A 27,500-nucleotide genomic window follows, 5' to 3' on the forward strand; every position below is an offset into this window, starting at 1 on the left:
TGGTATCATATTGGAGATGAATAATACCTATGTTAGATGAATGAGTAAATTGGTTAGAATAAATTACCTCTATGTGTTTTGTTATGTGTGTAATATGTATCTGTTTCATGCAAAAATAAGGCACATTCTAGTTTCAAATGTAATACATGCAATTCATGTATGTTGTAATATTAATTCACACACATCAATGCTGTTTTAATGAATAACTGAATAAATGTTAGAAAGAATGCAAAAGCAGAAAGAGAGAAAGAGACTAGACAGGATCATATATTAGCATTCAACACCAAACTCCCAATAGAAAGTGCTTCTCCTCCCTCTCAGAGATGAAGATGGATGGAGGGAACATGAGGACCAAAGTGGTTAAGGGAAGAGGGACAATAAAAAGGAATGGGCAGAACACTCTTTCACCCCTACATTGCTTCTCTTGGCTCTGCAGTGTTCTAACTCACTCACTCTCTCTCTCTCTGACGCTTTCTCTCTGAATGTTTTTCCTGTGCCCTGCTGCTGATGCAGATTGACATAAATACACACACTCACGCACACACACACACACACACACACACACAGTTCCCCACACATAAGCCCCCTAAAGTATGGTTGACCATATAAGTGCAGTCCTACTAACGCAAATACAAACATGTCCCCTCCACACACACACACACACACACACACACACACACACACACACACACACACACACACACACACACACACACACACACACACACACACACACACAGTTCCCCACACACACAGTTCCCCACACATAAGCCCCCTAAAGTATGGTTGACCATATAAGTGCAGTTTCCCCTGAAACGTTTAGTAAGGCTGTAAATGCTTTGTGTAGGGACGCAGTATCGGTTAGGGTTTCCAGGCGGTAGGATGGAGAACACAATCCATCTAACCCGTGTGCACACAAAGAGCCTTGAGCACACACATTATCTCATATACACGACAAAAGGTGCGGCCACGTTCACACTACTCCTGTATTTTATCCCCCTAAACATGTTACCAGTTGACGGTAGGGTAATTGTCTCTGGCTATAAAGATTTACTGAGGTTACTACCACACTTATTGCCTGCATAATAACTTGTGTGTGTGTGTGTGAGTGTTTGTGTGTGGGTGTGTATGTTATTGTATGTGTGTGTGTGTGTGTGTGCGTGTGTGTGTGGGTGTGCGTGCGTGTGCGTGCGTGTGTGTGCGTTGTGTATTCTAGTCTGTGCTTGTTTGTGTGTTTACGTGTCACTTGGTTAGCCGATAACAGAAAAACAATGCGAGAGCAGAACTGATTCATCAGCATCTACTAGTCCAATTGGAGACCTCAGCACTTCCCCTAACAAGACCTCTATGCCACTTCTGACCCCGCCTCCATCTCCCCTCTTCTCCAATGACAACGACGCAGCTGTCTGGCAGGTGCCTGCTTGTTTTTCTTCTTCCTCCTATTTTTTTTCTGCTTCGCCTCTTGCTGCATCACTGCGGCATCGGGGGCATCATTCCCGAGAGGCACTGGAGCCAGAACGGATAAAAACAGAGAGTAAAACCCAGCCAGAAACGACGACCGACGCTTGACCTTCACAAGTTACAGTAAAGACTGTTGTCGGGAGGGAATGCCGCCGAGTTCAGTAGTTTGACGCCACGGGCCCCGTGAATGCTGCCTTCCTGGCTGACTCCTTCGTAGAGCTTCTCATAAAAGGCTGAGTGGTTATGCGCTGATTTAGTGTCAGTCTTCTTATGATCCCGCTCGTACGACTCGCGACCGTTTTTTTGACTGCTTTCGGGTGTTCAGTTCCCGTCGTAGATCTGAAAGTGCCGAACCTCCCTGAAAGGTTGTGTTACCAGACCGGATTGATGATCTAGTTTTTATTGAGGCGTTTTATTTGTCTGTAAAGGGATACAGAAGATGTGCATTATGTGTGTGTGTGTGTGTGTGTGTGTGTGCGTGTGCAGGTCTGAGTGTGTGCACGTGCACTTGTCTGAGTGTGTGCACGTGCACTTGTCTGAGTGTGTTTGTGCATGCGTGTGGCTTACAGTGTGTTAGTGTGTGGGTGTGTGTGTGGCTTGCAGTGTTTTTGTGTGTGTGTGTGTGTGTGTGTGTGTGTGTGTGTTAGTGTGTGTCACGTAATTATCGACTATCCTTGCAGTAACCTCAGTCTCACGCCCACTGGTCTAACATCTCTAATCTCCCTGTCTCTACTGCGGAGACCCGAACAGACCCTGGCACGATAAACACACCCCGTCAGACCACAAACACACGCTACACCAGACAATAGGAGGCTAATCCTGGGAACTGAGAATTCTCTCTATTGTACCGGGGTCAATTTAATATCCATGTTGTCCTCAGCCATGTTGTTTAAAAAAGTCAACTTTAAGCCAGACTTTTTTTTTTGTATGGTAAAATGTGTGTTATGGTTGCATGAACGTGACCTACCTGGATAGGTTCATATGAATCCATACTGAAGCATGTGAACCTCTCAAATATCCAAAGTCTTCCCGGGGGCACGGCTCTGAAATGGAACTGAACAGCTTGAGATTTGAGGGCAATTAATCTAGGAAATGATGGGCCTCTCACTGAGGATGTACAACTAGGCTCCAGGGTGTCTAAGTGGAAGTACTTCTACAAATTATATTTTCATATGGGCCACTTATCTTCTTCTAGCAGTTTGAGCAGAGATGAAACATTTAGGGAAAACTCGTTTTCCTCAAAGACCTTTATTTATGTAGATAATTACATAAACGACAGCAACACTTATGCAGTAAAAGGATTCAAATATTTAAATAGAGACAAATAAAAAAGGGATGATCATCATTTTAGTTATTGTATTCATCATACAGGGATCCAGCAGTCCTGCTGTGGGGGACCCTGTGGGGGGGACACAACACAGAGCCTGGGACGGAAACCCGGACTGGCAGGGGCTGGATGAACGCCTTGTTTCCTCTGTTGTTACGGAGATATTCTACCGAATGAAACTCATTCATGTGAGTGGATGAAGCTTTCAGAAGGGGATTACTCTAAGTGTATTTCTGGAGTGGCCTGTCTACATGGTGTTGATTTGAGACATATCTTTTTACTGTTTACTACTGCTGGCAGAGTTTGTGTTTGCCAATTACGTACTTACAGGTCCCTGCTTCCAGAAACATCGTTTTTGAGTTTTTTATAGAGTGGATCTCCACAGCTGCAGGGGCTATAGTATGTTATCTTGGTACTGAAATTAACATGTTTTTGCTACCAAAACACCTTTGGGATTGATGTGAACGTGAACGAATCAATGTGGATACTACTTGGTTAGAGTGAATAAAGCTTCAACACAGCGTAAGTGAAAGATTTAATTTCCGCCTGACATTTCATGTTTTAGTTTGAATACCAACTCGTGCAATTATCAGTTGGTAGTGCTATAGCGCAACATCAGATGAGTACTTGGGTCAATATTTGATGGCAATAAAGTGAAGAAGAGCGAAGATAGAGAGCTTTTAGTTGAGGTAGGTTTAAAGGTTCAAAATCTCTAGCTATCTTGAGAACCCACTGTACAATATTGACACTTGTCAACTCTAGTGAAAGGTCAAGGTGAATGGAATTGAATGACACCAAGATAAACAATCGCAATTGTACCATAGCCTCCACAGATGGCGAGGAAGAACGTGTGTTCTGATTGAGAGCAATTGACTTATTTCCTCGTCCTAAGACTCTGGATAAAACCTTTATGGTGGTTTTAAGTGATCAAACACAACTTTGAAGGTAGTACATACTTTTCTTTGTAAAAAGAACGATTACAAAAGTAATGTTTGTTCTTGATTATTCTTTGCCTCTAGTTCGGTGTAACAGAGGTCTGGACTGGATTTGGTCTGGACTGTTGGAATCAATGGAACCCCAGCTTTCATATGATATATAGTTTATGTAGATCAAATCCTGTGAATAAGATCGCTATTGCTATGCATGTACATGTTTGTACGTGTTATGAAATACATCACTCTTTTTGTTATATGCTTCTTATTTGGTTTGGGGTTGGAATTTAAATGACCATCAACTTGAAAAAAAAAGTTGATACTTTTTTTCTTTTGTCCTTATTTTTATTTTATATTCAAAGCCCAGTCACGGTGCTGGATGTCCAACCTTTCCCCCACACACACACTCACACACACACACACACACACACACACACACACACACACACACACACACACACACACACACACACACACACACACACACACACACACACACACACACACACACACACACAACCAAAAACGCCCATGCACACACCGCCATACTCATACACGCATTCATGCCCAATTGTGCACACAATCCCACATTCATACTTGAATGCATGCACACATACACACACTGTACACATCCATACATATCCAAACAGACGACATCATCAACACCCACATGCCACACAAACATACACAGCCATCCATACATTTAGGGGTGGGTGTTTCAAATTAGCATCCACTTTAAGCATTATGATACTTGCATTGGAAAGATGTTCTCAGTTTGTCTATGTATCTGTCCCTATCAAATAAACCATAAATACATACCTGGCCACATGTTTTTTGGTGCTGAAAAGACGCTTGTCACAGAGGTGTCATAGTAGGAGAAACACAGGTGTCACTCATAACACGCTAACAATGGTTCTTGTCCTACGATGACACCTCTGTGAAAAGGGAGTTTAGTGTGCTGTGTACTGCAGTCCCATGGTGTACCAGGCTCTCAGTCAGCCCGGGGAGGCAAAGCTGGGTTCCAGGTATTCTGGCCCCCCACATGCAGGTTGGACTAATCAGAGGTTTTTTTTACTCATGTTGTTCCTTTATTTCACTGAAAGATGGATTGTACAGACGAGGGGTCTGTACAATCTACTGATATCAATTGTTGTTAAAGATTGTTCGTGAACAGGTACACAAGTACACAAGTGCAGAAGATGAATGTGCCGTAAGTTACCGATGTAGCCCCACATGTTCTACCATCTATCATCCCTGTGCATGGTAACCAATTATAATTGTACGATTAAATATATAACTATGAAATACCAATTTTATACTTTCGTGAGATAATTATGCTACCATCTTTTTTATTTTAGAATTTTAGAGTGCCAAAGAGGATTGGCTTTTGATTGGCTCACAGGGCCCCCCTAAATAATTGGTGTTTTGCAAAGCATTTCTGAAGAATGAACGGAGGACGAATTGCCTTTTAAATCCAATCCTTCAGTCAGCTCCTAACACAGCGCTCGTGCCAGAAGACACGTCGATATAAAAAGTGGTTTCTGTCTGACAGAGCTACTGACTGTTCAGCAGACATCGGCTCCATGAGACCCCTTTCAAGATGCCGCCATGCCGAGATGCTTAACCCAACCCGGGAGTGAGCCGGGGTCGCAGTGACTGCCAGTGGGAGCTTCTGGTTCAGCCTCTCTGAAGCTACCAGAATGGGTTGCAGAGCCATCGCGTACACAGAGTTGAAACACACACAAAAAAAACATGCAATTCAAAAACAGACACTCACACACACACACACACATCATCCATACAAAATACAAATTGCAGACACACAACAGCAAAGCAAAGCACACACACACACACACACGGGTACAAGTGTGCAGTGTGCCCACACACTTACTCTACTAGGAGAAACACAGTGTACTTTAATAAATGATATTGCAACTCCAGATGGGACCGACGTGTACATCTGGCAGCTTACGTCCTCCCCCTCCAAAAAATGTTCAGAGCACATTGTGTTCATTGAATACATATTAAACATTAATGTTTGTCAATTACGTTTTTCTATTCATTTATTCAAATGTATCATGCATCTTTTGTGTCCTCGCACAAGACTAGGATAAACCGTATTCTGGCAAGATTTGGTATGAATACATAGTAGCTGCTCTCACACAGGTAGCTGCTTTCACACAGTGAGAGATATTCAACCATTCGTCAACATCTGCTCTTGAGATTTGGTGGCCATCATGTGATTTCCTGCTAATGAGCGTCCTTTCCTGGCTGCCAACTCGTCTTGATGAGTAGGGGTTTACAAGCATTTACTTATATGATAGTTTGCTACTGAAGGTGGGAACTGATTTATGTACGCATTAGCATGTTTGCAAGCAACGCGCGTCCATATTGTTAGTGATGCATTACGAGATGATAGATTCAAATTGAATACACATGTACACACATGTACATCAACACAAACACAAACACCAACATACCTATGTGCAAACACACAAATACAGTTGTGTAATAAAGTAGACTTGTTAAGAGAATCATTCAAAATGCTGAAATCGTGCTTAAATTCTCTACATTATTATGTCAGTTTCTTGCTGTCTTAATACCGTTTTTTTCTCCATCTCTACATTGTAGGCACATGGGTGACATTTGGCGGACAGATAACAGATGAGGTATGTCTTCTTCAAATATCTATTGTGTGTGGAGTTCAAAAACATTCTCATCACAGGCAGTGCACTTCAGTGGGTCTGTCTGCCCAGCAAAACAATGTCGCCATCATCTTCTACAACATCCTGTGAAGTCTTCCAGAATAATGAAACTGTCCGCTGCATTGGTACCCTGGTCAATGACTTTTTTATGTGTATGGATGGACAACCTCAAAACAGTCGTCCTCCAAATCTGATCAATTAGCCTGCATGTTAAATTCACCTCCGTTCAAAGACAGAGAGAGAGAGTCTAATAGCCAGGCAGGCAGATTGTGTGTGTGTGTGTGTGTGTGTGTGTGTGTGTGTGTGTGTGTGTGTGTGTACACACACATCCTCACACACACACACCACCCATAAGGGGAGGATGTTTAACCTCCAGGATGTATAAATAAGTAATATTATGTAATGACACGTCATTCCTCTCCTCCCTGATGACTACCATACATCCACAGATCCATGACCTCAAGGCCCAACGCAGCCGTCTCAAAGGGTCAACCTCTCACACACACTAACACACACCACGTCCCCCGCCACCACCACCATGTACGCCTTCAAATCAATGTCACCGCAGCTCTGCTTCACACTGTAAACATGAGTGACAGGTAGCTGGAATCAGCAGCAGCAGCAGCAGCAGCAGCAGCATGGCAGCAACGCGTGGGAATAGCCCACACGGTCATGGTGGATAATGGAGGGATTCAGAAAGCCCTCTAATCCCTGCTCTCTGATCTCTGAAGCCTTCTCAAACGACTCCTTGCCTCATGCACGCTAATGCTGCGCTGTATGGGTCGATCGGCGAGGTCGGCAGGCTTATGAAACCGCGATCACGGTTGAGTCAATGTTTGCTAACTCTTTAAGAAAACGTCAGGAATCACTTGTGTTATAGACTTAACCATTGATTGCATAACATGGTTATGCTGTTTAGTTTGGCGGTATGGTTCCACTCTTCTCTGGTGCTCCCTGCTGTAGGATTTAAAGCATGACATACTGATGCAGAACACAAACAGCACACCAACATTTGACAACAGGGAGCACTATACAATCCCCTATGGGCTCAGATCAGATATCTCAACCCATTGTGTAGCTTGTTTGCAATACAGAGCAGGACCAAGCAGGTGGAAGCTGCGTTGATGAAGGGTGAAAGTCAGCTCAGCACACTTCACCTTCTAGAGTTTTTGTATGAGATGCAAGGTCTTAAATTGACCGCCTATAAGGAGAAGTATGTTTGATTGGACCGCATCAGCTGTCAGCTGACAGGGGGGGGCGCATGTCCAGCCGGAACTAGCCACACCCATTTGTTCATTTTTTTTTTTTTGGTTTAAGAATTCTGTGCCATAAACAACCTTTAATTTGTTTTTTTCCCCGTAATGTCAATAAATAATCGTTTTTTTGGTGATCTCAATCTTGCATCGCTTTGCATACAAGCATCCACCACTAGGTATATATTATGTATATCAAAGCAACAGAACAGAAGACGCCTTCGGCAGCCTCCCTTGCCTGCCCTGAACATTGAAACAAAAGTGACAAACGTATCGAGCATAGTCGGACTGTAAATCAGAAAACAAAGGTCACACTAACGAGGGAAGCCTATGGCCGGAGGCTGTTAGCTTTGTCGTAAATGTCCTTGAATCAATTTGACCCCCAAACACACACACACACACACACACACACACACACACAGACACACACACATACACACACGCTACACAACTCGTTCTACAAACACCTTTAGCTATGTGTCCTCATTATGGGATGGGTGAAAAACTTGTGTTGCCACAACAACACTTGACGGTCAGGGCACGGCTGCATCAGCATCAGTGTGAGAAAATACAAATGCTACAAACAAAACGTGTGCGACCAACACTGAGTCACACAAACAAACAAACGACGGCAATTTGTGCCGTGCATTCACTTCCCTGCGCTATGTACACTGTAGACGCTGCACTGCATGGATGAATGGATTATACAGCCTAGGACTAGGTCCACACAGTGTAGAAGAGTGACTGCACAGCACTAAGAGAGAAAGGTCAATCAATGGAGCGGTGGGGTCTGACTCTCGTTATCGTTGTATCAAGAGGAGGAGCTCATTTGACTGTTGAATTAAAAGTAGTATTATTAGTAATAAAAAATCACCGAAACATTTTGTTTTACGCCGTTGGAGAGATGAGGAAAAGCGGCAATAAAGACCACAAAAATTATTAACCACAAAAACTGCACATTTAAGGGCGCTATAAAATACGTTGTAAAATGCGGGCGTCATGAATGCTTAAACACTGTATTTTACGGACATTTGAATGAATACACTACACTGTCTACAATGAGGCGAAGTGTGTGCGTGCGTGCGTGCGCAGGCACTGACCGGTCCCCCGGCCTACTGCAGTGATCATAACCTCTGAAGTTACATAACGAGGACCTGTCTCTCTCTGCGTCCGTCCAGCTCCCTGGTTCTCTGAACTACTGTATAGAGACTACCTTAGCCTTTGTGTCTCCCTGCACTACGCAGCAGTACCTCCCACACACACATCTGAAATGACTCACACTGGCTGACGAGAGAGACAGAGCCCTTGGTTGATTGGTGTGTTTGTTTTTCTTTTTGTATGGGTATTTGTGTGTCTGTGTGTCTGTGTGTGTGTGTGTGTGTGTGTGTGTGTGTGTGTGTCTGTGTGAGATTGTCTGATTTATTTTGTTTACCCAAGAAGTTTACATATTGATTAGTGCAGCGTCGTGGTATTGGATTCATTTAAATGTCAAATTCAAATGGCAAATACATACTGCTAAATGCTATTGAATTTCTCTGACCTTCCAACCTTCCAATCTTGCTTTGTTTGCTTAAAAAAACACTGTAACAAAAGCAGCATTGTACCTGAGCCTGCTTTCTTCCTCCGATCAGCACTGAGACAGTCGCTAACACGCGTCTCCATGGCAACCGATGTCACTAACAATGCATACACTTGTTAGTGACATTTCACATCACATTTGCACAGAAAAACACATGATTTCTACATTCATTTCTGATGTTTCTAAATGTTGTCCCACTCATTGGCCCCATCATAATGAATCTGCACCTGAACCCCCAGCCACGGGCTAACTGACCCCTGAATGTTCCGGCTTATACGCCCCTGTGTGTGTGTGTGTGTGTGTGTGTGTGTGTGTGTTGTTGTTATTGTGGATTTCCCTCGTGGGATAACCACAGACCTCTTCACACTCATTCTGCAGAATACTGATCTCAACAAACTGTAGAAACAAACCATCATAAACAAACACACCACACACACACACACACACACACACACACACACACACACACACACACACACACACACACACACACACTCAGACACACAACTGACGGCTGAATCAGCAAACAGACACAGAGACACACACACACACACACACACACACACACACACACACACGCACACGCACAGGGTCGTACTTGTGTCCAGCCAGAGGCAGGGTCAGAGTGAGGAAGCAGAGGAACGATGAACACACTCAGAGAGGACAGATTACCTCATTCTGTTCATCACAACTTTTACTGTCTACCGTCTGCACATGGAACATCTACACCATGATGACACAGAGGAAATACATGATTGCACTTCCACACAAAACAGCTGAACTACACGCAGATGACGCCACACACAATATACATACACACAATGGGTAATCCAAGATGCACACACAATAATACACACACACCAACACACACATATCCGCACCCACTCACATACTCAAAGAGTGCACAGGTGCAGCCACACATGAACACAAACGTGTGTTTTCTCTTTAACCCATATTAGCAAGGATGCGCTCATAATGCTCTTATGAAAGGACAATTATGGCCAATTTGTGATACACCCCTTCGCCCCTCACAAGGGAACAATTATATGGTTCCATCTAGGAACAGTCAACAACAACAACATTACCAACGGCATAAAGGCGCACACGCATTATTATTAACCACGTCTCCCCACAATAACATCCCTGAAAAGCTCTGTCGTTAAAGCCATGTCAAGCTGAGCAGTGGGCCTCACAAAACACCCTCATTTATGCCCCACACACTGTCGCTTCTATCGGGTCGGACCATTCCCTGAACCAGCTCAACGGATACGCTGAGTGAGCGAATACGTTAAAGCAAATGAACGTCAACATGCCAGCCTTTTTTTAAGCTGTAAGCAGTAAGATTAGACGCTTTTTCTGAGGTCGAGGGGAGTTCTAATGGACGAGCAATGTTGTGGTGCGGGTCAAATGGCTGTGAATAATTCATAATGGGAGCGACAGACCTGAAAGTGAAAGCCGAGCACCGTGAGTCCTCTGCGTGCGGCTGACCTCTGTTTGACCTTTGGGGGGCAGGTGGCGGAGCAGCTGATGACCATCGCCTATGAGGGCGGAGTCAACCTGTTTGACACGGCCGAGGTCTACGCCGGGGGCAAGTACGTGACACCGGCGCTCCTGGTCTGCACTCTTTTTAGCGAGTCAATCGGAATTCTGTACGATTCCTATACTGACCTATTTGCCTTTATCATCGTCAGTCACTGTCATGCATACTGCGTACTGAAGAAGGGACATTTTGTTATTCTTGTTTATAAATTATTCCTCCAATTATAACCTCAGAGAAACAATTTAATCTTGCGAGCCTTTATCGTTTAACCCCGCCAAGCGTAGATTGGGAGATTTCTCACTCCATTTATGATTCCATTCATACAATTTACAATTATAAGCGTATTGGAACTCAATCAAAAGTGTGATTATATTGAAAAAAAATGTTTTTCACACTGAAGTCAAAGTGTGACACGTGAGATCAAAGACACCATGATGTAACAGCCCGGCCTCCCATCTCTATCTTTCTATCTCTTGCTCTCTCTGTCTCTTTCTCTCAACTCTCCCGCTCTCTCTCTCTCTCTCTCTCTTTCTCTCTCTCTTCCTCTCTCTCTCTCTCTCTCTCTCTCTCTCTCTCTTTCTCTCTCTCTCTCTCTCTCTCTCTCTCTCTCTCTCTCTCTCCCTCAGGGCAGAAGTCATCCTTGGAAACATTATCAAGAAGAAATGCTGGAGGTAATGTTCATGTTAGCATGTGTTTGTGTGCCCAACGTCATGGGGTTTTGTTCTGCCTTTCAAGTCTCATGTGAAAATGTAAACACACTCATTTGCAACACCCGAGGCACACGCACGCACACAGCGTGAGTCCCACAGTACAGAACCGCATGAGATCCAAGGTTCTGATCCGACTGCTGAGATGCTCTCATCTGCATCACTCTTGTTTTTGCCCTTTTGAATGAAGGCCTAAGACTTGCGTATGGATTATTAATTGTTTGATGTGATGGACAGGGGGGAGACGTGACTGTCAGACACAATTTGTCAGAGTTGAAAGATGTCATGAAGAGTTTGGTTTTTGGATTGATGTGCAACCTGGGAATAAAATTTGAATATCAATAAAGCAACCTTTTTTTTCTTTCTGTCTGTTGTCCGTCTGTCTCTACAACTGCTCACTCCTTTCCCAGGCGATCCAGTTTAGTGATTACAACCAAGCTCTTCTGGGGTGGAAAGTAAGTGAAGCCATTCAACACATGAGTGATGGTAAATACTAAAACATATTGATTGCAATTTGAGTGCACTCATGCAAAGACTCTCTCCCTCCCTCCCTCTCACTCACTCACTCACTCACTACACACACACACACACACACACACACACACACACACACACACACACACACACACACACACACACACACACACACACACACACACACACACACACACACACACACACACACACACACAACTCCACCTCCTCCTCTAAGTCCACCTCCAATTCCATCTCCTTCTCCTCCTCCTTTTCATCGACATCCAACTCCTCCTCCTCTTCCTCCTCCTCCAACTCCATCTCCTCTCAGCAGGACCCTTGGGGGTCCGGAGACAGAGAAGTGTTTGACTCATGCTTACATAAAGCAGTGTGGCGTGCGCACAGAGACGACACATTCCAGACTGGGGTCAAACAGCCTTATGAGAGTCATAGTGTTTGAAACATACCCCTTTTGTCGTTTGCTGTGCATTATAAAACAAGTTTCCGGTGTGGAAGTTGTGCCTGAGGCTGATTTCCCCGTATGCAACAAAAGCCATAAGATGACTTGTACCCCTGCTCACGCCTACTCCCTTTATCAGGAATACGGTGCATAAACTCACAGTACATTATACTGTCCCGAACAGCCCAAGTGAGGAAAAACCGCATATATCATTACTCAGATATACTCAGATATTCTGACATAACCACAAACACAACACAAACAAACACATTTATATCTCTAACAAAGGCTTTGTAGCCACTGGAATCAGGAATACAAGATAACACATGACCTGTAATACACATAGTCACGCACACACATTATAACACAAACATGAATAAGAGATAACAAACATGTAATACCTTGTGTTGGGTCCAACAGAGCAGAGACAGAGAGAGGACTGTCCAGAAAGCACATTATTGAAGGTAAGAAACACACACACACACACACACACACACACACACACACACACGCACACGCACACGGAAACACACACACACACACACACACACACACACACACACACACACACACACACACACACACACACACACACACACACACACACACACACACAGTTTAACATCAAATCACAAAATGTTCAACCTAATCTGTCTCTCACTTGATCTGTCTGTCTGTCTGTTCTGTCTGTCTGTCTGTCTGTCTGTCCGTCTATGTTGCAGGACTGAAAGGCTCTCTACAGAGACTGCAGCTGGAGTATGTGGATGTTGTATTTGCCAACAGGCCAGACAGCAACACCCCCATGGAGGGTAAGTGGTTTGGCCCGTCCGGCTGTCCAAATTAAAAGGTCAAAAAGGGTCATGTGTGTTTTTCTTTATTCTTTTGTGCACTGAACATGCAACAAATGACAGGTTACACACATTACTGTTTGCCTCGGTGAGGAAATGTAAAGGTCCAGGTGTCTCGCTTAGAACCATTTCAAATGATTGATTCGTCAAGTATTCAAGACGAGTCAAAGCTCAAGGAGATAATAAAATCAACCAGTCGATATATCAATTGATCTTGGTCTCATTTCTCATTTCATTTACGATGATGGAGAACCAGCAGGGGGGTTGTTCCCGTCAAGGGTCAATTGTTTAATAAATCCCTGTGTTTGACAGGTCATCCATTTTATTTCACTGAAGTACCATTTCAGATGCGTTGTTGCTGTTGATGTTGTTGTTGTTGTTATTTAGCGCAGTGTCTAAAATGGAATTACTTGCCCCAGGGACACTTAATGAAGAATCAGCAGTTCTACCCTCCGTGCGTGTGTGTGTGTGTGTGTGTGTGTGTGTGTGTGTGTGTGTGTGTGTGTGTGTGTGTGTGTTGTGTTAATTTCCCAATAGGCAGGTTGGTATTTATTTTGTTTTCTGTGACTCGGGAGGACTGATGATGATAACATCTAAGAACATGAATGACTTTGTTGCACACATTAAAGAGGGAACACAGATGAATTCAGAAAGAGGAAGTGCGGGCAAGCTAAGAGTGTTTCGTCTTCCCTTAAAACTACACCTTATCTACAACTTCAACCAGTTCTACCGCTCCCCTGGTCCAATTGGTTAACCACCGTCTTTCTAAATACACCGCTGACTTCATCCTCCAATTAGACATTTGTATGGAGCCCTTGGTGGTGCATAACAGTAGAATGACAGTGAACGACAGTAGGAACACAGTCGAATAACAGTAGAACACTAGTAGAATAACAGCAGAACGACCGTAGAATTATGGTGGTAATAATCAGTAGAAAGCCAGTGGTGATAACGGTATAAATCTGAGTTTGTGTCTTGGCCCGGAGCGGTGCGAATACTTGCGTAATTGACCGGCTCCGCAGCTAAAAGCCTCATGAAAGATTCAGGGCTCGCTTATTGCCTGCGTGTTTGTCCTTGGGAGTTTGCAGGAGGGGAATTAGTGATGAGGTGTCCTGTAGCACTTAAGGGAAAATACTGTCAAACACTTGGCCGCAGCCTGAGGGGTGTTCTGAGCGTCAAAACGAAGATCGATAACAAAAAACGTTTTTTTCCCCCCACATTTCTTTAATTCATTTAAATTTGGCTGTGGCTCTACTTCCCTGGCCTCCCCCCCCACCTCCAGACAGTCGGCTGCGTGTTCAGCATCTGTGTTAGAGAGGCACCTCGCCCGGGGTATACTCTTGGTCTGGATGGATGAGATTGAAAGGCAGTTTTTTTGTAAGCCATCAAGATAAATGTATATGAAGTGTCTTTTATTTCCTTCAAATACTGCTGAGACTGTTTTAATGGATAAGACTGCTGCTCTCTAGTGGCGTACCTTGGTAATGACCAAAATCGTCCACAAATCTTGGACATGGGACATGTCTATGTTAAATAGATTTACAAAAGGGAAAACATAAATTGGCATTTGGATTGATGCTTCAATTGGGCAAACAAACAAAAAACATGTAAAAATGGTCCAGAAATAGAAAGCCATCGAACTAGCAGACTGATGAACTTTCATGTGTACTTCATATGTCTCTGCAGAGATTGTGCGAGCCATGACCTATGTGATCAACCAGGGCATGGCCATGTACTGGGGCACCTCCCGGTGGACAGCTATGGAGATCATGGTGAGTGATGACTCTCTCTCTCTCTCTCTCGCTCTCTCACTCTGTGTCTGATAATGGTGAAACCAAGCAAATGGGTGGTACACCAGTCGCCTAGGTGACAGGGTGTAATTTAGATACCGTCGGTGATGAAGGGAGAATAGAAGGGGGTTGGTAAACACAACTCCAGTGTAGACATGACAAGCAGACATTACAGACTCATTAGTGTGCGCACACGCACACACACACACACACACACACACACACACACACACACACACACACAATCCACCCCCCCCCAATGTTTACGACGTGCATGAAGCCGGTGTCGAACACAGAGGCACTAAGGTGGTTATTTGTAACTTGAGTGATGAAGACAACATGGTGTGAGTGTGAGTGTGTGTGTGTGTGCGTATGTGTGTGTGTGTGTGCGCAAGTGTGCACAGTATCTGGGTATGTGCAGATGTTTGTGTGAGTGGAGGTATAACTTGTACCTTTGTCTCTGCCCCCCCCCCCCCCCCCCCACCCCTCCAGGAGGCCTACTCGGTGGCCAGGCAGTTCAACCTCATCCCCCCGGTGTGTGAGCAGGCAGAGTACCATCTGTTCCAGAGGGAGAAGGTGGAGGTGCAGCTCCCGGAGCTCTACCACAAGATAGGCATGGATGGAGTCTTGTTCTTTGGTTGTTCTTACGTAACGCAGGCGCCGATTTTTGGGGAAAATTAAAGCGGCAAAGTAATTAAACACCAGATGATACACACCGATGGCGAGGTAATAATTGCAGGTTGGTTCTTGGACCTAACTTAAGCAGAGATCCTTAGCCCTTCTGGCCTGTGTGATGTCCGTCAGTTGGCAGTTGGTTTACTGGCCCTGCTAGTAGAGCCTGTGAGTGAGCTGAAGAGTGGGACCGCTCGCTCTGCCTTTCCTCTCTGGTGGAACAACCACAGCTGGGTGATGACAAACGCTTCTGTTCATCAATGTGTTAGCTCATTCGGTGATATATAGTGACTTAAAAGACATTTATTGACATGAAAACCTTTGAGATTATTCCTTTAAGGTTATACACAAAGGTGGATAAACTAAAAGGTGTTATTATCATAAAAAAAATTCCTACATCACTTCCCTCCTATAGGCTACCATTCTGTTCCCTTTATATTTATTTTTTGCAATACCATTTTGCCAAATTCAGTTATATAGGCTTACTTTACAATATTTTTAAACATTTTCCATCTGACATCTGTGCCTCTACTCTACAACCTTCTTATTACCCATCAAATTCCCAAAGATCCTTTGAAATTCAACAACCTTTTTAACCAGCTACCTTATGGTTTCCATGGTGACAGGAGTGGGGGCCATGACATGGTCTCCGCTGGCTTGTGGCATCATCTCTGGGAAGTACGAGAATGGCATTCCGGAAACTTCTCGGGCCTCCATGAAGGTAAACCAGCCTCCTCTGATATTAATTAATGAAGGGTCTACTAGATATCATTTGCTTAGCGGGGGAAGAGTAACAGATTTCACAGGGTTTTGGTCATTGTTCTTTGGTCTAGCAATTAATAGTAAATAATTTGTCCTTATGGGTTGACATTTTTGTGTTTGATTGATTGATTGATTGATTTTATTTGACCATTTTGATATAAAATATGAACAGCACTCTGTGTCATACATTACAGTACATAGTACAAGTGCATAAATAGTCAGGGATGACACAGTAAACCCCAAAGGCCTATTTCCATTGTGGTCCCTGTGGGGCAGGAGAAGAGGGCAAGAGTAGCAGCAAATCACACATCAATCATTCAATCACATCAATGTACACAATTACATACAAGTCACACACATGATACTGCCACAGCGTTTCTCATGCGAGACATGGCTTAATTGCCAAAAGATAATCCCATGATGCATTCTGATGGGCAAGCCCTATTATTCAAATGATGAATAATCGTTGATGCAAAGATAAAGCTGGCAAGAAGAAAGCTCTCTACAGCCCTGGTCCGCATCAGGTGCATGTTGTTTAGCTAACAAGCCCCCTGGACCAGGCCGGCCACACAAACACCAGAGACAGGAGCTGTGTTTGAAATCGTTCCCTATTCACTCACTCACTATTCCTTATATAGTGTTTATGATATAGTGAACTATATAGGGAACGAAACAAACGAGAATTCGGACACTACGCTGACCATTTCTAAACGTCATTTGCGTCAGTAAATGCGCCAGCATTGCATTGTGGTATACGGGAGTAACATGTAGGGAACGTCACATGTTCTGGGCACTTTATCATCCACTATATAGTGAATGAAATGATCCACTGAGAATCACTACAAAATGGCGAGCACCCTATATGGTGCACTATATCCGTGATAGAGAACGATTTCGAACACAGCTAGGGTGACGGGACAGTGTGTGGAATGAGACGTTTCTCTCTGTGTCCAGTCCTACCAGTGGCTGAAGGAGAAGATAGTGAGTGAAGACGGGAGGAAGCAGCAGGCCAAGCTGAAGGAACTGGGTCATATCGCCGAGAAGCTGGGCTGTACTCTGCCTCAACTTGCAGTGGGTAAGACACACACACACACAAAGTAGGATACATAATGTCAACATATTATGTTATTAAAATATTATATTATATCATCATATATTCGCAATAATACACCTTTCCAGCGTGGTGTCTACGAAACGAAGGCGTGAGCTCAGTTCTTCTGGGAACATCCAACCCTCAGCAGCTCACAGAGAACCTGGGAGCTATACAGGTGGGAACACACACACACACACACACACACACTTTGTTCACAATTACTTATTAATTCTCACTTAATGTCGACCTCCCTCTCTCCCAACAGTTCCTGCCTAAGATGACCTCCCATGTAGTGTCCGACATTGACCACATACTGGGCAACAGGCCGTACGGTAGGAAGGACTTCCGCCCCTAGACCCAGGCGTAGCTCCCGTCCTTGGGTCGGCTGTACCAACATCCATCTCCAACCCCCGTCTGTCTACTTACCCTGGAGACAGCCCTTCACCAGTGCCTCCACCTTCGGGGCCCCCCCAGAGCTCCAGTCTAGCCCCATAGACCAGCTCCAGACAGCTCAGCTTAGCCCCAGTAACTCCAACCCCTTCTGGGAGCTAGCCCTGCTGTGCACAGCTCAGAGGTTAAGCCCCACTCCAGCCGTGATACAAAGGATCCTAGGCTAGCTAATGGTTCTGTCCGCCTGTTCACTGTGTTATATTCTACTATAGTCCAGTGCGGCAATAGGGCACAGTGATATTCAGCCTCCTGCCCTGTCCACATCCCAACCCGTGTTCCTGAACTCGTACACTATGTTAAGCTTAGATACAGCTCCATGTTCCAGATGGCTTTCAAACTGTATCTTTATGGTTTACATGTTGTTTTTTTTTACATTTGAACTCTTTCAAAATGTAATTCAGAAGCTTTAGAAAAAGACACAATACATGCCTTCGAAAGTATGCTTACCTTAAACAAGCTTCAGGTGCGTGCAATATAGATGACAATGTATACTCGCCATTATTTATTAACGGGTTTAATACGCTATAAGAGGCTTATAATCAATATAAAGGAAATATCTCTAGCTCCTGTGAAAAAAACACTTCCATCCAGCAAGTTAATCGAATGATACTATTATAGATTTCACATTTTTCTTACCCTACACAGAAAATGAAAAGGGAAAGATGCAATATGATATTATGTCATACAATAACCCATTTTTATCATATATCTATATCTATAGATATCTATAAAAAAATATATAATATATATTGAACTAACCAGAGATCCATTGGTTGGAGTTATTTCATCAGATAAAAATACTAAAATGAGATGCATGTGACGACCCATGAGCTCTGTTCTACATAACACCCAATAGAGAACAGAATAATTGTAAGAGCACCCGCAACAAGTGCTTTGAAAACCAAGCCCCTGTTCTGGTCATCAATCTCCCCTGTATAACACAGGATTGTGGGAAAATTGGTTTAGGGACGGGAGAGTGAAGCATGTTGCCTCCTATAATACACTCAAAGACCTCTAGACCCCTGCTTAGATCCTAGAAGAGAGAGAAATTGTGTTTGCATCTATTAATAACAACTTTCTTTTGCCTGCAAACGGAGCTTGTATTGTTGACTTCGGCATGAAACGTTGGGGAATATAGTAAATCTCCATAGTAATCAACATAGTCCATTATGGACATCCTTGCTTTAAATGAGTACCATGCCTTCTACAATTCCTACTGTTTTACAGCGAGTAAAAGAGGATGTATTTTGGACATGATAAAAAACATATACAGTATTTATTCTATGGTATTGAATGATGCTTGGTTATTATTCTTTTGTCAACAATGATGACATGGTGTACATGTAAATAGAACGTAAACGAGACCCGTGTAAGATAAGAAGATACCAAGCCTATTTTCTTGCGTACTGTATGATTAAGTTATGATAAACAAATGTAAATAGTGTTAATCTGTTAAACCTCTAGCAGTGTCATGCACTAGTGCAGATCTGGCTCCCAATATCGACTCTCTGTCCTCTTGCTTTAACTGATTATTTATTGCTATTCTTTTTTTCCATATCTCTTGTGATATGTTCTACAAGTAATACAGGTAATAAATAAAGGGTCAGCCATTGATTTGGCTTACTTAGAGGTACCAAGGAATCAATGGCTTATTGATATGTCTATATTACGTGACATGTATTTATGTATTTGCCGCAACAGCAATGCTCAGGCTTCTTGTTAATGTTGGTCATTTGGAGATAAAGCCATCAAATGATTTAGAGTATATATTAGTATACTCTAAATCAGTATAGATTTTAGGGGGTCATATTTGCTGACTAAGAGGAACAAAGTGTAATATAAATACAGTTACTATTTTAATTATAATTTTGTTATGTTATATGATACATCACACACAGTTAGAATCAGAAATGGCATATATAATGGCATCATTGTTTGTGAATGGCTTTTTGGAAAGGTTTGTGTGAAAGTTGTGAGTTAGTGATGACATAAGGATAGTGATCACTGAAGGAACCATAGTGATCACTGTAGGAACCAAAGTGATCACTGAAGGAACCATAGTGATCATTGTAGGAACAATAGTGATCACTGTAGGGGCCATAGTGATCGCTGAAGGAACCATGTCGATCACATAAGGAACAATAGTGCTCACATAAGGAACAATCGTGATTGCATAAGGAAAAATAGTGATCCCATTAAGAACCATAGTGATCACATAAAGACCCATATCACATAAGAAACAATACTGATCACATATATGAACCATAGGGAGTGCAAAGGGAACCATTGTGATCCAATAAGGAACAATAGTGACTGCATAAGGAACCATGAAGGGCAGTGGGTGCAGAGAGCCACACTGTAGAGTGCCTTGAGTCTTGATATAAAAAACAGGGGTGTTTTTATGACATGGCAGTGGTTTCCTTATGGTTCCTGTCCCACACAACAGTCAAATCTCTATCAGGTGGAGAAATATAGGTTCTTAATGATAGTCGTATCATTTGGGATATTAATAGATAGGTTTGAATAGATCTAAAGAGGTTTGAATAGATCTAAACTCAGTTAAGGACAACTTACTGAAATACATTGAGATCTAAAGCAGGGAGACACAAGTCTGTCAATGTATAATCTTAAATATAAGGTTTGGATTATATATATATATATATATATATATATATATATATATATATATATATATATATATATACACACACACACACATACATATATATACACATGTTCAGAAATACTGACATATTGAGAGTTTGAAAAAAATCATTGTAATGTTTTTGAATGTTGAGAGTACAGGTTATATTTTAGTGAGTTAAAATGTGCAGTTTTTACCCAGAGGATAAGAAAATTGAGCCAGCCTTTCACCTAAGCCTTTCCTATTCTTCCAAATGTATTCTGTATTGTTTCATACAAATCCATGTTACTCCATGTATTTGTTGTTGCAAGCAAGTGTGTAAAGATCCATACTGTTCTGAACATTCACTCCTCTGTAAATATATTACAAAGTGTGAATAAATGCATAACATTAACGGCTAAAACTGTGTTTCCTTTTGTAGCATTTTGTTATATACACACTAATGTACTGGGCTATAAAAATGGTCAGTAGAAAGGCCTTATGTAGCAGAGAGAACCTTGGTTAAAACTTTCAGTTACAATAATGTTCTGCATGTTTAAATTGCTCGGGTCAAATTGACCCCAAACATCAAAGTTGTCAGTTTATTTGAACATAATAGCAGCTTCATTTGTGTGTTTCTTTGTTTTAACCTACACAATAAGAATATAATAATGCATTACTCAGTATTAAATAAAAAAACTTATTGAGGAGATCTCTGCTTTAATGCGGCCCAAGTTTCAGGCCCTACCAAGAACCAAAACCAAAACCAGAACCATTAAAACAAATGCTCCGTCTGAGCAGCGGTTTATTTTTGGTGTCCGAGTGAGGATTAAGCTTCTCAGACACTTGTACCATAACGCCATGGTGTGTGGCACATTTCACACATAACACCTCGCTCATTATAAAACTCATACACAACGGTATTAAAAAAGTATCACAAAGTTGACGTGCCCCCCCCCGTGATGAGATCCTGACTAAAGAAATCGTGCTGTGATATTTTTGCCATGTGGCCCACCCCTAAAGTTTAATAATAAAGTGTTGAAGAAGATGAGGATCAAACCTGGCCACTTTTATTGGTACAAAAAAAGACTGACAAACCTGGAGACAGCCTCCAGACATTTGACGACAATGGATTTCATGAATTTAAATGTGATGCATTTTTCTACCCCGCCTGACCCACTGAAGCCTCCCCAATTTAAATGTGCATATTGAACATCCTTGCTTCCCCCTGGGACTGCATCCTTCCCCCCTCCCCAGAGTTGTTTATTTGCTCTTGTTCTTCGGTAGTTGTTTTACTTGGATCCGGTGGACAGCAGAGCGATCAGGCCGGAGGAGGCGCTGATTGACAAGATGTAGTTACTGGAAGTAGGAGAGTTAAGGTCATGAGACGTATGATGTGAAGTCCATGCGCCTGTACATGTCAAATATCAGGGTAGAAGGTTAAAAAGATGTCATACGCCCGTTCAATCATACAAGAGCAACCAAGTGGTTTCGTTTATGAAGCTACAGCCAGCACATTTGGGTGGTTTCAATTATGAAATGACTAAATGTATTAAAATTCCCATTTCTCCACTGGTCGAGCATGAAAGGAAATGTTCTAGCTTGACGGGTTAAAGTTAATTTCAACATCAGCTATTTCTCTTAAGGCTATACATTCAATTCCACATATTCTAACTGCATGTCAATGCAATTTCCACTGGGCACTGAAAGGATACACGGTGGGGTTGAAGTTCTTGAGCAGAAAGAAGGAGGCGATGATGACGAGCACCAGGAAGAGGGTGTTGTTGTAGAAGATGGAGAAGGTTGTGGCTTCGTAGTCTGCCACTTCATTCTTCTTCCACAGGATCCTTGGCAAAAGAGAGAGGGATGGAGAATCAGCGTTGATTTGTCGCACACATTGATATCTATATAGTGTATAGTAGCACTGAACTGCATATGCAATACACAAATCAAAGCAGACTTGTACTGCAATGCCATCTGATCATAGTCATATTATACGTTTAAATTATGGTGGCTCTAGTTAATCTTAGAAGAGAAATGCACACCTCCGTCAATAGCTCTTTGCACACTGGAGGCCCAAACATCATAGTATCTTATTAACTAAAAGGGGACGCTTTGTGCGAAAACTAATTTCCAACTTCAAGAGGTTGGCCTTTTTGTGTCCAGCAATCGATCGAAAAGGCCTGGTCTTTTTTAACTGGACGAGACCTGTGTGGAGGTCCATGTTTAGTCAGTTCTTGGTACAAGGAATACAAGTTACATAGCCTACAGTGTGCTTCATAATAGCCATGAAGGAGATAAGGCTTGTTGCAACTCTTTGATGGTCTAAATTGAGCTTTTATACTGGAAAAACTATTGCATAGAAACTACATGGCCAGGGTGTCATTTTTTGGTTCACTGACAGAGCACACCTTGCTGTCCAGTATTAGGCGAAAATGAATAAGTAAAACTTTGCCATCATAATGGGATGAATGTATCCATAGCGTCTGGTCAAAATATACAAGTAGGGCAGTTCTAGCGCTTCTGGCAACAACCTTCCATTAAATGGAAGGTTATCAGAGATTGAGTCCTGTATGAGTGACAAGATAGGGGTTGGACCGCAGCCCACGGCTCACCTCTCATCCTTCTCCTTGCGAGACATCTTGCGGTTGTCAGCCTCAGACAGCTTCCTCGTCACCTCCTTGGAAACAGCGTCCTCCCTCTTCTGGGCGACCCTGAGGCAAAGGGAGTGGAGACAGATTAATAATGAGGGATTGCTGTCTCTGAGACTAGATGGCAGATAAATCAATACAAAAATCAATCAAAAACGTTTTGATCAAAGGAAGATGAATATTCATGTTCAGGGCAAAGATCACAAGTTGAGTTGGTAGATCTAAAGAGTTGTAAAGATTAAAGATACTGTACCACCCTTTGAGTACAAGTAGTAGTAGTTTTAACATCCTAAATTCCTGTGTGTGAATGTGTGCAGACAAAGACAATCATCTAATAACATCTTTCTCCACTCCAATACATACTTGTGTTTGAGGACAAATTTGACGTTTTTGTAGGCAAAGGCCACAAGGTATGTGCTGACCAAAGTCATCACAGCATACAAAACTGCAGACTGGACCAGGTCCATATGCCAGATCCTCCAGAACAGCCCTGGAAACATAGAGAAAGAGAGGTAAGGCACTGGTCAACTGTATGTCAACAATGAAATGTCAGTTTAAATAGCTATTCATTTTATGACGACACCTTAGGCCGTTACATGAACAGCAGTGAAAGGATGTCTTACAATATACATGTCAAAAGTTGAATCAGATTTAACCAGTTAGCATCAAGTTATTATTACCACAAGCTAACCACTCATTTGACACGTCACAACACAATAAGAACATCTTAAAGGGTCTTCTGAAGCACTTTTTTTCTAACCCGAACATCTTAAAGGGTCTTCTGAAGCACTTTTTTTCTAACCCGAACATCTTAAAGGGTCTTCTGAATCACTTTTTTTCTAACCCTGACCCCAAGCTGTCCAAAGACGTGCAACAACATCCTTCATCTCCATTTATCACAATCAGCTAAGCTCCAGGGGGGAGGGCTGCAACCATGAGGACGTAGCAATGCGAATGACCTTCTTCGTTTGCGGCTTCATTCAGAGAAACAAAGTACTACATGTGTAACACAGCACTCCATGTACTAGGCCAGGCTCGCCCGCGGCTGTATTGCCACGGATGCAGCGCTACACCTCCGCCTCGGAGAGATACTCACAGATGGGTATGGCGGACACGATCAGCGCATTGCCGTAGAAGAGAGCCGTGGACTTGGCCGACAGGTTTCTGCTGAAGTCCTGGAGGAGAAGGTCTTCCTCGGACTGTTGCTTGCTGCTGCCTTTGGGAGCCATGGTGTGTGTGGGGTGAGCCGATCTCTCCGGGTTCTGCGCTGGAAAGAGGAATGACACGTAGCAACAGCGGGTTTGAAAAGGGCTAGCGTCGCGTCAGCACTAGCACGGAAGTGGATGCTCGGCGAGACCGGAAGACACCGTCGTACTTTCAGCGCGCCGAGGGAGATTGTATGATGTACTGCCATCTAGTGGCCGTGTTTATGTAATATGGTTGGTGTGTAAAACCGCCACTAGGTGTCACTACCTCATGGAGCATTGTAACGCTGTCATCTCAGGCCATTGAGTCGTGTCCATAATATTGAAACCATGGTGAATTATTATTATAAATAATAATAACAATATTAATAATAAGTAGGCTTACTATCTAAGCTTCAAGTAGCCATTTCTGTTTCTATTTACTTTTAATCTTATAGCCTATAAAAAGCCTATAAAAAATGGTGAGAAAGACAGTCACCTCAACGCATACACACCTAAACAGACACACACACACTCACGGTCGGTCCTCAAGGGTACGGTTGGCTGTACTAATCAGCTCTCTGGTTGTACCCTGAGGGGTCCTTATGACACAACACCTATCACCATGTCAACAAGCGGACTTATCTCTCCTCCCTCGCCTGCCCAAAGCCCTGCTGCAGGTGGCCTGCATCCCTTGCATGCCATAACCCAGTGTGGGGGTAAACGGGCATGTGAATGTGTGTGTGTGTGTGTGTGTGTGTGTGTGTGTGTGTGTGTGTGTGTGTGTGTGTGTGTGTGTGTGTGTGTGTGTGTGTGTGTGTGTGTGTGTGTGTGTGTGTGTGCAATGACACTGTTTAAAAATAGATTATTAAATGTATCCCTGCCCCACACACTCACAATCAACTCCCTCCCATGTTTTACTACTTCAAGTATATATATATATATATATATATATATATATATATATATATATATATATATATATATATATATATATATATATATATATATATATATATACGTATATATATATATACATCATTTTAAATTTGTATAGATACTTTTATATACATTTGAAGTAAATATATATATGTAAATTTTTTTTAATCTATATCTATAGATCTATAGATACATTTTATACACATACATTTGTAGTATATATGTATATATATATATATATATATATATACACATTTATATGTATTATTCATTCATTCAAGTATATATAAAAAAGAAAGAGGTTGATAAAGTGAGCTGGTAAGAGATGAAGAGAGGAGAAGAGAAAATATTTGTTCATTCAAAGGATGCCAGACATGTGTTTACACTTTTTGCCCATTTTCTCTTCGTTTCTTCTATCTGACAGTTTGTGTGCATGCAGGCAGGCAGTTTGTGTATGTGTGTGTGTGTGTGTGTGTGTGTGTGTGTGTGTGTGTGTGTGCGCGCGCCATGTGTGAGTTCAAAAGTGAGACTTCAGATATCCAACCTAAACTTTGATCTCTGTGCCATAACTTCCTCTTCACTCCTCATACACACACACACACCCACCCACACACACACACATCCACACACACACACACACACACACACACACAAACAAGCCCTGAAGGCCCTAGTGGAACTACGTCATTAACCTCTGTCTTTCTTTATTATCGAGGCCTATAAATCTATTTACTGCTAATGTTATTACTATCATCTTACCCCCGGCTGAATGCCTCATTTATTTTGACATATTCACTCGTTATTTACATTGATCTGCCGCCATCAACTGGTACTGCTCAGACTACTATTTGCAGTGCTCCAAACATGGCAGTAAGATATGTTTTAGTTGAGAGCAATGCTGTGCAGCAGGTCTGTGCGTCTCCCGCAGCTCCAGCCCAGCTGAACATAATAAGGTTAACAAGGTTGTTGACGAAGACAAGAGCGGCCATAAATCAGGAGCTGACTCTAATGACAGAGTGACTCAACGCCGCGGATATGCGTTTGTGTGTTTTCGATGAGCGCCGTGCGTTTACGGGGTCAGGCCGTCCCAGGCGCAGCCATCCCTAACCAGCCCCGGACTGAGATGACACGGCTTGAGCTCTCCTCTCCCCGCCTCTCAGTTGCTGGGACCCTCCCGGCACAGCCCGCTTCTCAAAACAAACGCTCACATGGTCCCATTCTTTCTCCCTAAGTCTGGGCTCAAAAGAACCCAGCATGTCCTGAACGCATCTGCGGATTATAGAAAGCAAAGAGGAAAATAAGTTCTGAAAAAACAACAAGGGGATGAGATTGTAGCTGCTCCATTTTGATGTGTGTAGACAAAGTTCAGAGTGACCTACTGTTTCTATTTGCAAAGTTATTTGCTTCTTGGAAAAGGGATGAGTGGGACATTTCCACTGCTGCCCTGAGCCTAATAGGAAGACACCACAGAGCTCGGTCATTATAACACAAAGAGTATTTTGTCCTTGTGTGTGTGTTTTCCAAAGTAGTTTTGGATGAGTGTGTGCTTACGCATAACGTGTTTGTTAATGTGTGGGTGTGTGCGTGTGTGTGTGTGTATGTGTGCACGAAGGCTAACCTGCTGCCAACTTTACTTTTCTTTAGAAGCCAAGAGGTGGAAAAAAGATGTTGACATTTTGGCCATTGAGGGAAGCTTGCTGTTCCATTGGCATCTGAAAGGTCAACGTGGGTTTTGGACAGTCGAGTGTGTGGGTAGATGTCATGTGCCTTTGTGTGTGCCTATTCATGTGAGAGAGCTGGAGTGTGCATGTTTCTATGCCCTAGCTTGCATGGCTATTTATGTTTGTGTTTATCCATGTGTGTGTACGTGAGTGTGTGTCTGTATGTCTGTCTGTCTGTGTGTGTGCATCCGCACACATGTGCACGTGTGTTTTTGTTGACAAAAAGTAGCATGTTTGTGTGTTTCCAATGGCCAATCCATGTGTGAAGAGCAGAGAAGCCGCATAGCCACAGTTCCTGGGACTAGCTGTGTAGCCAAGTGGGAGGCAGA

At 42.9% G+C, this 27,500-nt stretch overlaps 2 protein-coding genes across 2 annotated transcripts in view; one reads left to right on the forward strand and one right to left on the reverse strand.

The window, feature by feature from the left end:
* The window catches only part of kcnab1a (potassium voltage-gated channel subfamily A regulatory beta subunit 1a), a gene marked incomplete at both ends in the record, with an annotated part of 58,880 nt that extends 40,922 nt beyond the window's left edge, over window positions 1–17,958 (forward strand). Inside the window, 12 exons of the mRNA XM_084466337.1 lie at window positions 6,352–6,389; window positions 10,770–10,849; window positions 11,424–11,468; window positions 11,915–11,959; window positions 12,859–12,902; window positions 13,161–13,247; window positions 14,973–15,058; window positions 15,569–15,689; window positions 16,375–16,469; window positions 17,465–17,585; window positions 17,690–17,778; window positions 17,869–17,958. Coding sequence (XP_084322463.1) covers window positions 6,352–6,389; window positions 10,770–10,849; window positions 11,424–11,468; window positions 11,915–11,959; window positions 12,859–12,902; window positions 13,161–13,247; window positions 14,973–15,058; window positions 15,569–15,689; window positions 16,375–16,469; window positions 17,465–17,585; window positions 17,690–17,778; window positions 17,869–17,958 — 941 coding nt within the window. The remainder of the gene's footprint in view (window positions 1–6,351; window positions 6,390–10,769; window positions 10,850–11,423; window positions 11,469–11,914; window positions 11,960–12,858; window positions 12,903–13,160; window positions 13,248–14,972; window positions 15,059–15,568; window positions 15,690–16,374; window positions 16,470–17,464; window positions 17,586–17,689; window positions 17,779–17,868) is intronic.
* Window positions 17,959–21,724: 3,766 nt separating this feature from the next.
* On the reverse strand, window positions 21,725–24,663 carry ssr3 (signal sequence receptor, gamma). Its single transcript, XM_084466305.1, has 5 exons — window positions 24,424–24,663; window positions 23,691–23,817; window positions 23,292–23,390; window positions 22,392–22,523; window positions 21,725–22,035 (listed from the first exon to the last, which is right to left on the reverse strand). The coding sequence occupies exons 1-5, from the start codon at window positions 24,554–24,556 to the stop codon at window positions 21,969–21,971; spliced, it is 558 nt and encodes a 185-aa protein (XP_084322431.1). The 5' UTR covers window positions 24,557–24,663; the 3' UTR covers window positions 21,725–21,968.
* Window positions 24,664–27,500: the final 2,837 nt, after the last annotated feature.

The sequence above is a fragment of the Micromesistius poutassou genome (genome assembly GCF_964030765.1).
Source record: "Micromesistius poutassou genome assembly, chromosome: 4".
Classification (NCBI taxonomy): Eukaryota; Metazoa; Chordata; class Actinopteri; order Gadiformes; family Gadidae; genus Micromesistius; species Micromesistius poutassou.

What these genes read in the sequence shown, in the direction of transcription:
- ssr3 (XM_084466305.1), bottom strand. Translation starts at nt 24,556, where the DNA reads ATGGCTCCCAAAGGCAGCAGCAAGCAACAGTCCGAGGAAGACCTTCTC. An exon ending in CGCAAGGAGAAGGATGAGAG is followed by an intron (nt 22,524 to 23,291) that starts GTGAGCCGTGGG and finishes TCTTTTGCCAAG; the next exon opens with GATCCTGTGGAAGAAGAATG. An exon ending in AAGAACTTCAACCCCACCGT is followed by an intron (nt 22,036 to 22,391) that starts GTATCCTTTCAG and finishes TCCTACTTCCAG; the next exon opens with TAACTACATCTTGTCAATCA.